This window comes from Elaeis guineensis, chromosome 4, assembly GCF_000442705.2.
Source record: "Elaeis guineensis isolate ETL-2024a chromosome 4, EG11, whole genome shotgun sequence".
Taxonomy (NCBI): Eukaryota; Viridiplantae; Streptophyta; class Magnoliopsida; order Arecales; family Arecaceae; genus Elaeis; species Elaeis guineensis.
This window is the reverse complement of record NC_025996.2, coordinates 20,750,810-20,765,080: the sequence shown is the minus strand read 5'-3', so window position 1 is coordinate 20,765,080 and position 14,271 is coordinate 20,750,810. Positions and strand designations below refer to the sequence as shown.

At 35.9% G+C, this 14,271-nt stretch overlaps 1 protein-coding gene across 3 annotated transcripts; it reads right to left on the bottom strand.

Moving 5' to 3' along the window:
* Positions 1 to 1,116: 1,116 nt before the first annotated feature.
* Positions 1,117 to 12,535, bottom strand: LOC105043461 (26S proteasome regulatory subunit RPN13). 3 transcript variants are annotated; one of them, XM_010921015.4, is made up of 14 exons: positions 12,304 to 12,535; positions 12,038 to 12,086; positions 9,414 to 9,506; positions 9,221 to 9,280; positions 8,735 to 8,773; positions 8,564 to 8,638; positions 8,392 to 8,458; positions 8,226 to 8,316; positions 3,090 to 3,208; positions 2,984 to 3,007; positions 2,791 to 2,885; positions 2,638 to 2,715; positions 2,497 to 2,551; positions 1,117 to 1,490 (listed from the first exon to the last, which is right to left on the bottom strand). In XM_010921015.4, the coding sequence occupies exons 2-14, from the start codon at positions 12,074 to 12,076 to the stop codon at positions 1,342 to 1,344; spliced, it is 984 nt and encodes a 327-aa protein (XP_010919317.1). In that variant the 5' UTR covers positions 12,077 to 12,086; positions 12,304 to 12,535; the 3' UTR covers positions 1,117 to 1,341. The 3 variants fall into 3 exon arrangements, with proteins under 3 accessions (XP_010919317.1, XP_010919318.1, XP_073111911.1); XM_010921016.4 differs by having other exon boundaries at positions 12,372 to 12,520; XM_073255810.1 differs by having other exon boundaries at positions 1,203 to 1,454; positions 12,372 to 12,521.
* Positions 12,536 to 14,271: the final 1,736 nt, after the last annotated feature.

The window sequence follows — 14,271 nt, the reverse complement described above, 5'->3', positions numbered from 1 at the left end:
CTACAGTGAAACAATGTAAATGGAAATGGAGACAAGGGGAATAGATTCGATGCCATCTGAGGAAACCACCATAGAAGATAATGGTATTCTTTTCTGGTGCAATGGAAGATAATGGTATGGTGCCCACGTCGTTGACCTATTCTATGAGCACTAACTTTGGGTCGGTGGTTCACCCTTGATACTTTCATGCGCAACATGTGTCTGCATCATCTTCAAAGGAATGCTGCTCCCATTACTCTCCCAGAAGGAGATTCCATTCGCTGAAGTTAAGGCCATCACGTGTCCTGCAGTATCAGAGAGCAAGGAACTGCAACAGTCGATATCCTTTTACATGCATTAGATTGGAGATCCATGCACCAAGATTAGCGTACCGATCTAAATACCTAAGATGTTGATGCATGCATTTCCAATAATTTTAGCAGGTGCACTCGTTTTAAGGCAACATGCCTACGATGGGGGGGAGAGAGATAGATAGAGAGAGAATGAGTGAATCTATTGAAAAGGATATTTTTTTTTATCCAGCATGCACAAAACCAAAAGAAAGAGTGACCACGTGACATGACCACGAGGCTCGTGAATGGCCCGCCCATATTGATTCCGCGAATCCCACACCATCGTGTCAGGTCATAAGTTTAGGCACGTGGCCATAGTACTGCTCTCTAGTTCGACGGTGTAACAAACAAACAGAACGGGTTTCATCATCCGAAGAAATGGATCAAATACCTCTGTAAATCCCAAAACAGACTGCTGCTGGACGATAGCCTAACCCACTTTCCCTCTCGTCGCCGGTTGCATGCGATTGTGTAGAAATATTTGGCACAAGGTCGCACATCACCGGTCATTCCAACAACATTCCACTGAAGCACCTCACGGTTCTCCATTTATGCAATTAAAGAATCCTTCCTAATAGAACCAGAATGATCACCTAAAAAGATTCGTGACAACACACACACACACAACAACAACAACCAAAAAATAAAAATAATAATAATGGTATCCCAAAGTAGTCTCCGTCCCCGGTTGTCATTGCGGATGTCAATTAATTGTGCCTTGGAACTAGCTTGGATCGGATTCCATAAAAGCCTTGAATGTAAGAAAATTAACGGCAGGATAAGGTTAGATTCGAAAATAATGAGCAGTTTATTGATCTATGTGTGTGCATCAATCAATATCTGTAATCCAAATGAATGTCACGATCATGCTGACCATCCAATTCTCGCATGCCTTTCTCGCTGGTAAAGCATACAGATCATCCATGAGAGGTAAGCTCCCCAAACACTCTCACCTTTGCTTCCCCTCAGATGGGGAATAAAATGATAAGAAAATAATGTTACAGTGCAGTCAGCTTTCATCCATGGCATCGCTTCCACCACATCTCTGTGACTGAGCATCCTTGTTCTCATCTTGCTTTGACTGTGCGCCTTCAGGTTCTGATGATTTCAACACCGAGTCTTCTAGAGCCTCAAGAAAAGAGAGAACAGTGAATTTATCTGCAGAAAAGACACTTTAGGTACTGCAGTAACTTCAGGTAGCCAAACAATTCCAAAAGTATCAATTAAGAATAGTACCAACACCAAATCATTGTTTTGTTTTGGCTCTGTCTTATTGTTTATGACTGGAAGATTTGCCCATCCATTGCCTAGGGCTCTTATAGGAGGTCCATGGTATTTTTGAAGTTTTTTTTAAAAAAAGAAAAAAAAGGATTCACTCAGGACAGGATCCTTGGTTACATTTTACCTCATGCTAACTGGAGTTTCCCAGGTATCGTGGGAAGCACCTCAGTTGGCCAAGTTACCATGGTCCATTTCTTGCACTAGTTTACAAAGGATTGGGAATTGGGAACGAGTCAAGGGAAACATTAAACTTTGACGGTCCGTACCACAAACACCATGCCGACAAGGGGGGTGTGGCCGGTTTACCGTATATATATGAATCTGTGCTAGCCATTTCATGCAACACAGGTTGCCGAGCATGGTGTAGCCAGGGGTGCAAACGAGCTAAGCTCAAGTGAACCAGGCCTTGCTCAAGTCAGTTCATTTTGTAATTGAGCTGAACTCAAGCCAGCTGATTCTACTTCAAGCCAAGTTCAAGCCGCTCCCAAACAACTAGTCCCGCGACCAAATTACCAGAGATATGTTTTGATCTTATAATCAAAACATTCTTTTTGATGTAAATTAAAATTGTCTAATTTATGAACAAGAACTAATATGTGTGTGTGTGTGTGTGTGTCACTCATGTATTTGTTTATATTTCAATCTTAACCAAGCAGAGCTGAAGCCAGCCAGGCCTATTGGCTTTAGCTTGGCTCCACTGCTTAAAAAAGCCAGCCAGGTCTATTAGCTTCTTGTAAACAGCTGATTTCTTTGGCAGCCTCAGTTTTGAAATTTCTCAACCAACATCTTCACATTTCTGTGGTGAATACTATGCTAGGCATAGATTATGAAGCCAATCATAGAGCAACAAACTTGGTTTCTTGAACTAATAAGTAACACTTACATTTACTTGGGTTGATTCCAAACTGGGACAGGTCTATCTGTCCGGTCCGAAGCACCTACCAGATATCCAAAGAATAGTCAGGTTACCCAAAACTTGGAAAGATACTATCATCTTTAATCAACGATAAAGTAAAATTCTTACATGAGTAAATGCATCTACTTGCTGGCGGAACAGTGGAGACTGCAACAATTCCATGAGATCAGCAGGAGTCCATGAACCCTGAAACAGCAGAATAATCAAAGACTGCAATGACGGTCACCATATCTCCACTAAGTGTTTGCAATTGGCAGATACCTCTGGTAAATATGATGCCAATTGTTGTTCAAGTGGCAAAGTTTCGATCAATGGCATGACTAAATCAGGCTTCAAAATATCTCCTAATCCTAATCCTGATAACCAAAACAAGATCATAAGTTGCCAAAAAAAGGAGGTCATGCACTCACACAAAATCATACAATTAAAACCTCAAAATTCAATTAGGGTTTACCTGCATCAGGATCTTCAACAGCATCTACAGCAGCAATGAAATAAATTTCAGAAGCTCACAGAATCAAAGTAAATGATACCTCTATGAATAGGAAAGAAAACGATACCTGATGGTTGAATGCTTCGCAAAATCCTTTGTAAATCTGCCAATTGTACAGGTCCAGCAGACGAGGTTACTTCACCAGCCAACTCGACAGACATGCTTTGACCAACCAAGTTTCCAGCTCTAAGTATATGAAAAGCCGAAGAAAATATCAGAAGCTTTCAGATAAGATACGAAAAAAGTGGGAAAATCAATAAAAGACTCAATAAACTCACAGAAAAGGCAAGGAAAAAAAATTACTCAACATCCATATTATCGAGATCAAAAGAAACTGATCACAAAGACTGCTTCATTAGGAGTGTAAATGCATGAGAAGGAAATGTCTTAGACAGCCATCAGGTGCTGGTTTCCAAGGACAAAGCTCCAAAAAGAATTATATGAACTAGTCATCAGCAGCTCTAACTGGATGAAAAACAGAAAATGATTTACCACCAAAATAGATGAATATAGTAATTCCTATTATTCACCAAGAGTAGGTCCATGCGGAAGAACTTCACTGGCCCCCCTTTTCACATTACAAAGAAGCTATCAACTGGTTAGCTGTTGGCTATATGTTTTACCCGAATGCCAATTGGTAGAAGAGCGTTCAGAGGAGCGAAAAATAAAAAAGAAATCTTGTATTAAAGATAAGAGGAGTGAAAGAAAGGAAAAAAAGAAGGCCTATAAAGGGAAAATAGACAGCATATCTTTGGTGCTGATGATTGTGATCTTGGCAGTTCAGTTACACAAAAAGCAAACAAGATAATAGTGGGAGGCATTTAAGGAAAAATGCATATATTGCATTGGGAGTGTCAAATATAAAAAGGCAATAGAAAATTAATCCAAGGGAAGATGAATCTACCCCTTTAGCAATCGACACCATCAAACACCTTACACACACACTCCTTTAAAGTTTATATGATTAATAATGCTAAATCCATTCCAAAACAAAAGGATGGCTAATGCTACAAAGATTGATAAGCTTAACATTTAACATCACTGGTATGAGTTCAAATTTTTCACTGAATGAGAAAGCCATGCACTGGTAAAATACCCCTCCAGTTACCAGTAGATATAGCTAAATTGCTTCGTTCAAGAATTTCAAGGGATACGGTAGTATTGGAAACATGGAAGTTCTTAAACTTCTCTGGTGTGCAAGAATCAAAAGAACCAGAGTGGAAATTTGAATTAAATGGAAAAGCAAAACAAGGAATCAGAATGAGCATTTCTATCACATTTTTCAGCTACAAAATGAAAGAATGCAAAGGAAAGAAGTGGCAATTCTATTCCAGTAACTTCCAGTTATAAGCCAGATGGAATATTTTGTTACAATTTTTAGAATATACACTTGACTAAGAAACAAAACCATAGTTAATCTCTTTTAAAATCAAATTTTAATATTCTTTGCCATTTTAAATCATAAATGCCACTATTAATCTGCAACAAAGAAATCATCATTCTTGTTTGATATCACAAATACAGCAAAATAACTCATAGTGGAAACAATATTCATTCACATATGGATAAGAATGACCATATCTCCTATCTAAGAATGAAATCACAATTCCTATCTTCAAAGGAACGGTGAAATGTGATTCTGATACCTATGCCACAACCTAAACATCAGAAGAGGGCCTAAGTGGGAATACATATTTTATGCTAACCCTCATTCTGTCAACCAAATGTGGCATTTATGCTGAAATAATAGCCTTTCAACATGAATTTGTCCTCACTTGCCATATTGTAATTTACATGCCCATAATTAGTGCTGGTAAAGGATTCAATGAAGTGATGTTGGTTCTGGGCCCATGGTCCAAGGCCTATCCGACGAGCCAAAATCTAGGTGGATTTGGGCTATAGGAAAACAAGTGTTCAGGAAGGACTAAGGCCCAAATCAAACCCAAGTGGAATTCAAGGAAGATGAGCTAACACAGCCTAAATGAGCTCCACTCCTATTCAACCTGACTATTATAATTATTTGTTTATAAAATATCATTGATCTGGACCACCCCTCCAAGATGGATGACTAGATTAAAGGCAAGTAGAAGACTTCGCTTCACCTAACCCTTCCACCGGTTGACCCCATCATCTTTCATGTTCCCTATACCTCTTCAACCCCTCCATACCCAACCGCCGTATGCTATCTATTGTTGCTTACATGATAGATCAATTCCTCCCCTGTTCGGGATTCCTCTCTCCTTGCTCTCTTCTTCACATAAGCAGACATTCATCATATTGCCGATGAATCTATCATCATCCACGTCATTTCTAACCAACCACCACATGCACGGTATCACACCTCTCCTCTCCTCCACCCAAGCATGTCAAGGCAATGAGGCAGCCCTAATTGGTAAGGGACCCTCAGACCGCCTTCGCACCACCTAGGTACCTAGATGAATTGGCAACTGACTCAAGTGCTTCATTTTTCAAAAAAAAAAAAAGGCAGAAAATACATTAAAAAATAACATAATCAACCTAATTCTTTCCAAATCATACAAAAAAAATACCATAATAGGAGCATAGGCTAGCCAAACCAAGGAATGCTCTCATCATTCAACAATCCTCAAGCTTAAATATAAGAGTGATAAATGAACACAAAAGAAAATTGTTACAATACAAATTTTTTACAAGTTTTCATTATTTATAATTATTATAAAAAAAAAACCTAAGCCACATACTTAACAATAATCATGTAATCTCATCCCAAAGATCACAATAAGGTGAAAATAGGAAATACAGAAAACAGGGAAGATAAAAAAAGAGAATAAAGAACATAAAAAGCAAAACAGGGGAAAGAAGATGGAAAGGAAAAGAAAAGGGAAGAAGAATAAGGACAATAAAAAAGGAAGAATTTTGCAAACAAGAGGAAACAGGAATGAGAGAAAATAAAAGGAAGGAAAAAAGAGGGAAGAAAAGGAAAGAAGTATCCAAAAAAGGGGGAATCAAAATGGAAACAAAAGAAGCCTTTTAGTATCAAAGGGCTGCTAGTGGTTGGATAGCTACAGGCTAGGCTTCAATTGAGGTGCCCAGGCAGACTCTAGCAATAGTCTCCACATCCCCAAACCCAACCCAAGAAAGAAAAAAGGCCCCTTCCACTTCTCCCCCTGGTTTTGCAGATTAAAGTTTTGAGGGAACTCAAGCTTGGTTCAGTGTCAAATCAAATCAAACCATGCATATTTTGAGCCAGCACCCTCCGCCCTCCTCCTCCCCCACTCCCAACCCCAAAAACCACAAAAAAAAAAAAAGGGGGAGGGGGGAAGCAAATTGGAGCAAGCCGAGCTTATAGGGTGCCTAATCCAAGTCATTGTTGTGAAATATTAAATTTGACATCCAGATTTATATATTATGATACATCTAAGATTGATAAATTGCTCTATATTTTAAAGAAATAAAAGAGTAGAGCCTATGCCAACAAAGACTAATTCTTTAGTTGCCAAGGGTGGAAGGCCCAAAAGATTTTTTTTTTTTACAAAAAAAAAAAAAAAACAGCAGTTTTAGTTTTTCTAACTTCCCCTTCTCCTACTCATACTTGACAAATATTATAACAAAATTTCTATGTAATTCTTATCCAATTACAACACAACAAATATTAACTAGTAATTTGACCCAGACTTCTAGCTCCAAAAAACGTTCTTGCTAAAAAATCTTTCCCTTCTTTCCTCAATCCTCCAATAATGCTTCCAAAATTTCCTCCACTATTCTTGTTTTATTAGTAATAATTCAAATATTTAATGCTAAAAGAAACAATTCTAGAAGTACTTATAAAAATGTGGTAGGCCGGAAGAAAGTGTCTTCACAAAGAACTTTACAAGAAACAATATGTTATATGCAGTCTGTCTTCTATTTCATTTTCATAATAAAAAGTAAGCTATATCATAATCCTTCAAGCATATCATCATCAATGAGAAAGTTTTTGAGTTTAATGTATACAATCTTAAATGCCCATAATGGTAAAACCAAAGAGTCATTTGCAAGTGCACAATTTAATTACCGTGACACAAGGACTCATGTTGCAGCTGTACCTCTAAAACATCTCCAACATCCTTTCCACCACATGTACATCGCACATGCTTAAATCTGGTTCCAATAATATCTCCATGGGGACCACCACTTTCTCATTTCTAAAATTAGCCTCTCCATCAGATAAAAATGCCATTACTCGTGCTAACAGATAGCATTCAATCACTAGGTTTTGCATTATTTTTCTCCTACTCATCACAAATGCAAAAAAAATATGTATTGGTTCGTGCACCAACCTTGAGTCAATGAATTATATCATGATTCATATCATTGACTAGTTATTAAGCTTTGTCATCTTCTCTTCAGCATTAATGTTGCAACTGCAAATCTCACTTCCCCAGGTGCACACAAAGCTGCACTCAACTTTTCAAATTTACACATAAGTGAGCAAAGGATGACAAGATTGAGCACTGTTGTCTGATATTTATATGCATATCTCTTTCTTACACTGGATTTACCTAGCAGCTCACAAAGTTCTTCATGAACACTGATACTAGCTTGCACTTTCAACTCTTTATTTCAGAGGTAACCCTTAATAGGAATATTGGACAAATGAGGATCCATAAAGCTGACCCCAACATTTTCAACTCTTTTCTTCATCTTACTTATTTTCCAAGGAAGCTTCCCTAGATAGTGGATTCACTATGAACATGCAAGTTGCAACTCTCAAACAATCCCTCCCTTATATACAAGGTTCATCAAGTTAAATAGACATATTTAGGAAAAGCAAAATCATTAACTAATTATATGCCACTTAGTGTAAACTATATGCCATTCTTCAAATTACTACTTCTTCTGCAATCCATTTTTTTGCTCAATATAATAATAAATAAACAAGATAGAATAAACTAATGCAAGTTCATAAGTAAAAATAGAAGAATTCTAATACAAGTTTCATTCCTTTGACTAATTCTTGTGGCTAATTATGAATAAAGCAAGTAAATGAGTACAATGTGCAATTTAATAGTTGCTGAGAAAGATATAGTTCCCTGCACAAAAAAGAATAAAACAGCTCCTAACTAGCCAAGAAACTCAATTAGGATGCATAAGCATATTCTGGCCTGATCAATATTTATCTAACACAGAATTAAACATCAAACTGATTGCAACTTCCACTAGCTTGCTGATACTTTGTGCATACCTGGATGAGACATCATCCTCAGCAGTATCTTCTGACATCACAGACATTTGCAGAGGAACCGAAGCTTCAGCCTCATCTTCACCAATTACATCTTGTTGATTGAAAAATACAGTTTATATTAAAGACAGTATTATCACAAACTGTCACATGAATGATTTAAAAATACCTAAAGGCCGATTAATGTAGCTATTCACAGAGTTGCATATCTGTGTGTCTCCATCAGCTCTTGGCTCCTGAAGTACAACAGAATATAAAAGTCAAATATCCAAAAATGTGCAGTAAATGTTAAATAAGCTCTTACACATAAATGAAAAAAAAAGGATGAACACAGTGCAGACCTGCATCCAGAAAAAGAACTTCCTATCATCGGAGTTAAACTTTAAGATGTACACTCTTTCAGAAGATTGAGTCACCTGAATAAGGGCAAAAAAAGAGTAGATGCATCAGGAATGCATAATCAAAATGTATATCAAAACCAAAAGCACCAATGGTCTAATATAATACGAAACCTTCACAAAAACAGCTTCATCTGGGAAGACGATCTGATCCTGTGATATTTAGAGTCAAGAAAGGCAAAGCTTGAAAGTTCTGAGATGAAGTGTCTATCAAGAAAAAGAAACCTGAAATAGCAATCTCTGATAACTGAAAAGAAAGCTAATACTAGGACCTTGCAAGGTTCAGGTCCATGATGGAAAGAATTGGAATCAGGAAAAAGAAAAAGGGATCAGTCAATAGATGAAACTAATTAGGGAACATAGAAGCGCCATGTACCCAAGACCATTTAACATGAGCAAGATTTGTGCACTTACAAAGAAATCCACCCAGTGGATGCATGAATTTCTTTAAACATTTTAATAAAAGAACAGAGTTAACTCAAAAGGAGGGGAAAGAAAATGTTCTGTCACAAAAAGTTGGCACCAGTGGTGGTATCAGACACTGTAGTTTATGAAGATGTCGTTGTACAAACATGAATTACATGAAATGGACAGGGATACTTCTTCAACTATATTCTGACTCCGATCAAGCCACTGAAAATGGACCAAGCCTTCCTCGCCCTAACCATACAAGTCCACAGAAATATAGTTGGAGTTCAGAAAGATTAGAAAGTGAAAAAATAACTCAAAACTCAAGATATTCCAAGACAGTATAAATTTGCCACAAAAAACTTGTTCTAACAATAATGCTTACCCTTCCTATGCGGAAAAGTCCTTTGCGAGCATCTGGAACCACTCGTGTTCCATCAAGAAACATCTTGCCAGCACGAAACTCCAACATGATTTCCTGGTAAAAAAATAACCATTTACTTGGAATTCTGTGAAACAAAAAAAGAAAAAAAGAAGAAACAGAAGATCTCAAGGATTCATATTAGAGCATATTTCTACAAATCATTAAAAAAACACACCATAAACAGACCAATGTCTATCTCTTTTTCAAAAGATTGCCACAGCAGTGCAATAACTCTATCAAGAGCAAACACTTCAACCAAACCACAAGGAAGATTCACGGTAATAGTGCAAGTTGTTTTTGATGGACAAGCAAGATTGCATCCCCAAACCCCAAAGCAATAAACAAAAATCAGTTTGGAAATATAACTCTTATTTCAGAAGGCTTTTACAAAGAAGAGCATGGATAATTAAATAAATAATCAGACATCAGAAGATGAAAGAAAATAATCAAATCTCCTCTGCACCAAGGTCTTGAGCATTCCAGAAACACCTTCAGTTATAAGAAAAGAAGAAAAATCCACCCTTGCATCTAAAGTGACATTCAATACATAAAATCAACATTCCTCTCCTGGCACTTCCATTTATAGACCACCATACAGTCACTTCAACACTTCAGTGAAAGTGCTATGCTGCGACCCCCTGTCCCCCATCCTATAGCTAGAAACAGCAGACTCTCACGTGAAAGCATAATAAGCGGAGGTATGGCAATTCAAATCTCTACCAATTCCACTAATGGAAAAAGAACAAGAACTGAGTAAGATATGTCAATTTGTCTTTTACAAAAATTAAGCGTCTCCTTCCAAATAAGTTTGACATGTGAAAATGATGTCTAGAATAAGCAAAGAAAATGCACGTGGTATTCATACTTTTAGTTTTACATATATTGTTTATGCATTTCTTTTAGTTTTCTGTTTATATTTTGGTTGATTTTACTTCTTTAAGATGTACTTGCTCACATGGTATCCATTTTCTTATTTTATAAATTATGTTCGCGCTATTTTTTTAAAGTGTGTTTTATTTTGCTAGTCATTTTTGTTTGCATATTATGTTTTATGTTTTTCGTTTTACATATTTGTTGTTTTCTAATTTTAGTCTTTAGTTTCTCTTTTTTTCCTGTTTTAAGTTTTGGTTTAATATATTTTATATATATTGCTACTCTTTCCTTTTTTGCTGCATTTCTTTGTTTTTATTTACATTTTGTATTTAAACTGTTTAGATGTAACTTATCTCAATGGTTTCTAAGTCCTTTTCTTTTATCCTCAGACATGCATTGCATGTAACATTCACTAATATACCGAGAAGACTGATAGATGGACCTTAGAATTTTATGAAAGCACTTCTTTTTTGTACATGTGAGTTGTGAAATGGATGGAGATATCAATATTGATATATCATCATAAATGGGTAATTTATCAGATATCTGAACATGGGCAGTTAATATATCTCTAGCATCAGACTCACAGGATAGAAAAGAAACCATATTTTTCTAAGGATGAAGTGGATATTTCAACAAGTTGGTACTACTGTAAAGTAAATCGGGAGCAAGATAATCCAATTACTCTGAGTTAACTTACTATGTTTGTCACTTTCTCCATCTTAATACCACCATCCAATGGACGACTCCTTTCTATCATTCTGCACCAGAGCATATATAAGTGCATTTTCTGCTGCCACCTCTCAAAAAATCTCCCAGTCCACCCCACAACACTGCCCCATGCACATCTCAAAATCCATTAGCAAACTGTTTTTTGTTAGATGTGGATGCAATACCTCAATCTAGTTCAGATTTCAGTTTCCAACCCTTCCAAAGTACCTTTTTTCTAATCATTGTTTTTTCATGTTCATCCTCTTCTTCTTCATAATCTTCAACTCATGCATGGAAAGTTGTATACCCAAAAAATGGCCAAGGAGGAACAGTTGCCACCAATTATCAATCATCAAACAACTATTGCTACAGAAACTACTCGGATATCCTAAAACTATTGTTTCTAAACGTTTAATTATCAAGCAGGGAATTCACCATCTCATGCTCTCATATAGTCCTAAAAAAAAAAAACTATTCTATGCCTTCATTCATAACTGACATCTCCACAAAACCAACAGTATTATATACAAAATCATCAACAGACCCCAAAAAACACCTACTAAAAACAACCAATTTATCCTTTACATCCTAGAGCCCAGGCTTCAAAATTTCCCTTTTTGGAAAAAAAGGATGGGCTTATCCCCTCTTGACCCCCCCAACTCTTTCTCCCTATACCCACTGCACCCCTGACTCCAACCAGAATCAAATCCCTGCACCCTTCCCAGGTTGATACATCTGAGAAAGTGCTCATTGGCTCAACGTTTAAATTTTAAAGGTACTTCTGTCAAGTGTTAAACATATTCCAGTAGTGTCTCGTGAACTAAACAGCCAATCAACTTCCCTGTCACAATCCAACATAAAGGAAAGAAACTTCTTTAGGAACTTTTCTCCTCGCTATCAGGCAAATTGGAAGCAAAATAAGGAACAATGTTGAGATCAATCATAACAGAAACACGAGGAAAAGTATTAAAAACGAAATCAGCTTGTCAATTTATGAGTACCTGCAATGAAGCAACTCCCTCCATGGTTGGCGATCCCATAGCTCCAGACCTAAGTTTTCATGACAAGAAAAGATTCATGCTAAAGGAGTACGAATGTCAAACTAACTACAAGCATTCCAACTTAGTACAGAGAAGGAGATGGCTACAAATGCATCAAAAAACTACAAATAATGGAAGTTAAATACTAGGTAAAAAAAATAAGGATAAATCGAAGAAAAAAAAGAAAATTTGAAAAATCATCCTAGAAAAATAGGGTTTCCACTTACTGCAAGCAAAATCTGGTAAATCGGAACAGAGGAAAGAACCGAAGCAAAAAATCGATGACCCTTCTCACCGTCCAGCGAGAAAAAAAAGGGATTGGAGAATTGATCGAATTGCGACGATTTCTCCGACCGATTGAGATCGGCGGTGGGCGGAGTCTTGCTTCAGGGCCGAGGGTTGTGGAGGTTGCGAACGAGAAACTTCCAAGGGTTTCGTGCCCGACGGGGGAAATTTTATTAACATATATTTATCTAATGGTGAAAGCAAAATTACTATAAAGTCCTTGATGGGGCTTGGTTGCGCGGGGCGAGGTGTTCTTGATATATTTATTTAACTAGTATGTTGGACATGCAACGCGCGCAAAATAATCCCATCTATATTTAGCTAATATATTTCTTTTTTTTCTTTTTCTTTTTTTTCTTTTTCTTTTTTTTGCTAATAATCATATGTTTAAATATATTGAAATGCTAGATTAAATATTAATTTTAACAACAGGTACAAGAATATATTCACTTCAATTCTCTTAAGTCTTGTTAAACTTGATCCTAATCAAACCAAAATTGGTTTTGAGTTTGCAAAATGAAGCTAGAGTAGACCTATTTATTTTAGCAAAATGAGCTACTTGGATTTAAAAGGGCTTAAATTTAGTCAAAATTTTGTAGGTCAGTCTTCAACCATACTTCTAAATGAAATTGGTTTTGGTCGGACCACTATATAATAGTTATGCATAATTGAGATTCAAGTTCAAACTCATATGTATTTATAATTTCAAAATCTAAATATAGATATAATAATAATCAAAAATATTTCATTAAATTTAATATTTATTTTATTATAATAATAAAATATAATTCACAATGAATCTTCAACATATGTATTAAGAACTTTCGCAACTTGATAGTCTGACTTGCAACGAATATACAACATCAAAAGAAAGAAGATAACTACATGAGATATCATTACAAACTATTATTACCCAATAAATAGATACAACTATGCTTTAAAAAATATACTTTTTGTCCCAACCACTCCTCACCCCCAAAAAAAATGGGCATTACGTATTACATCAACCCCTAAGTCCACCAATCCAATAGGCAAGCTAAAGTAATTAGAACTAAATTCAATCATGTCAAAATATACAAAAAAAAAAAGATAATCATTCATACTACAACAATTTTGTCATGCAATACAAACAAAAGAACTTCATAAGATGTGCTGTAAATAACTGTTACGTTGATTTAAAACTCTGGAACAAAGAAATCCTTATTACTACCACCTACAATAATAAAGCACCAAGCATGCCGATAACTCCTAAACTTGGCTAACCTACAATTAGTGAAATATTTGTATAAATAAAAATATTTAAAATAAAGAAGCCAAGGTGACTAATAATTAATACTAGTAGTATAAAATTATTAAAAATTAGATAAGCATACATAACATAACAATTTCTTTAAGCAACATAAAAATGATCATTAACTCACCATTTACCTATGTGATTCAAAATAAATTAATTAATGTTAGTAGAAAGGAGACAAAGATTGGGATGTTGGTCAAGGAAACAATCTAAAAGTATATGATATCACATCTTCTTGTGAAAATAGATTAAAGCTATAGTGAACTCTTGTGTCTATTTGTAAAAAAACAAATTAAAGTAGTATAGATAATCATCTATTTTTTCATCTATTTTCATCCAAAACTTAATTAATCATTGACTAATTATAATGAAATGGTTGAAAACATTAGATCAATATTTAATTAATTGATCATGTCCGAAGGAATCATGGTTCGCCATCAGTCATTTATATATTATACCATACAGGAGAAATGTTGCTGTGAAGCTCTAGGTCGGTGTAGCTAAGGTTGGTCTCCTAATGAGAGATTTGATGATGGACTAAAGTGCCTTCTCCTTGGAGCATCTGAAAAGGAAGTTAATACTTTCGGAGATTTTTCAATAGAGGATCCTCCGATGT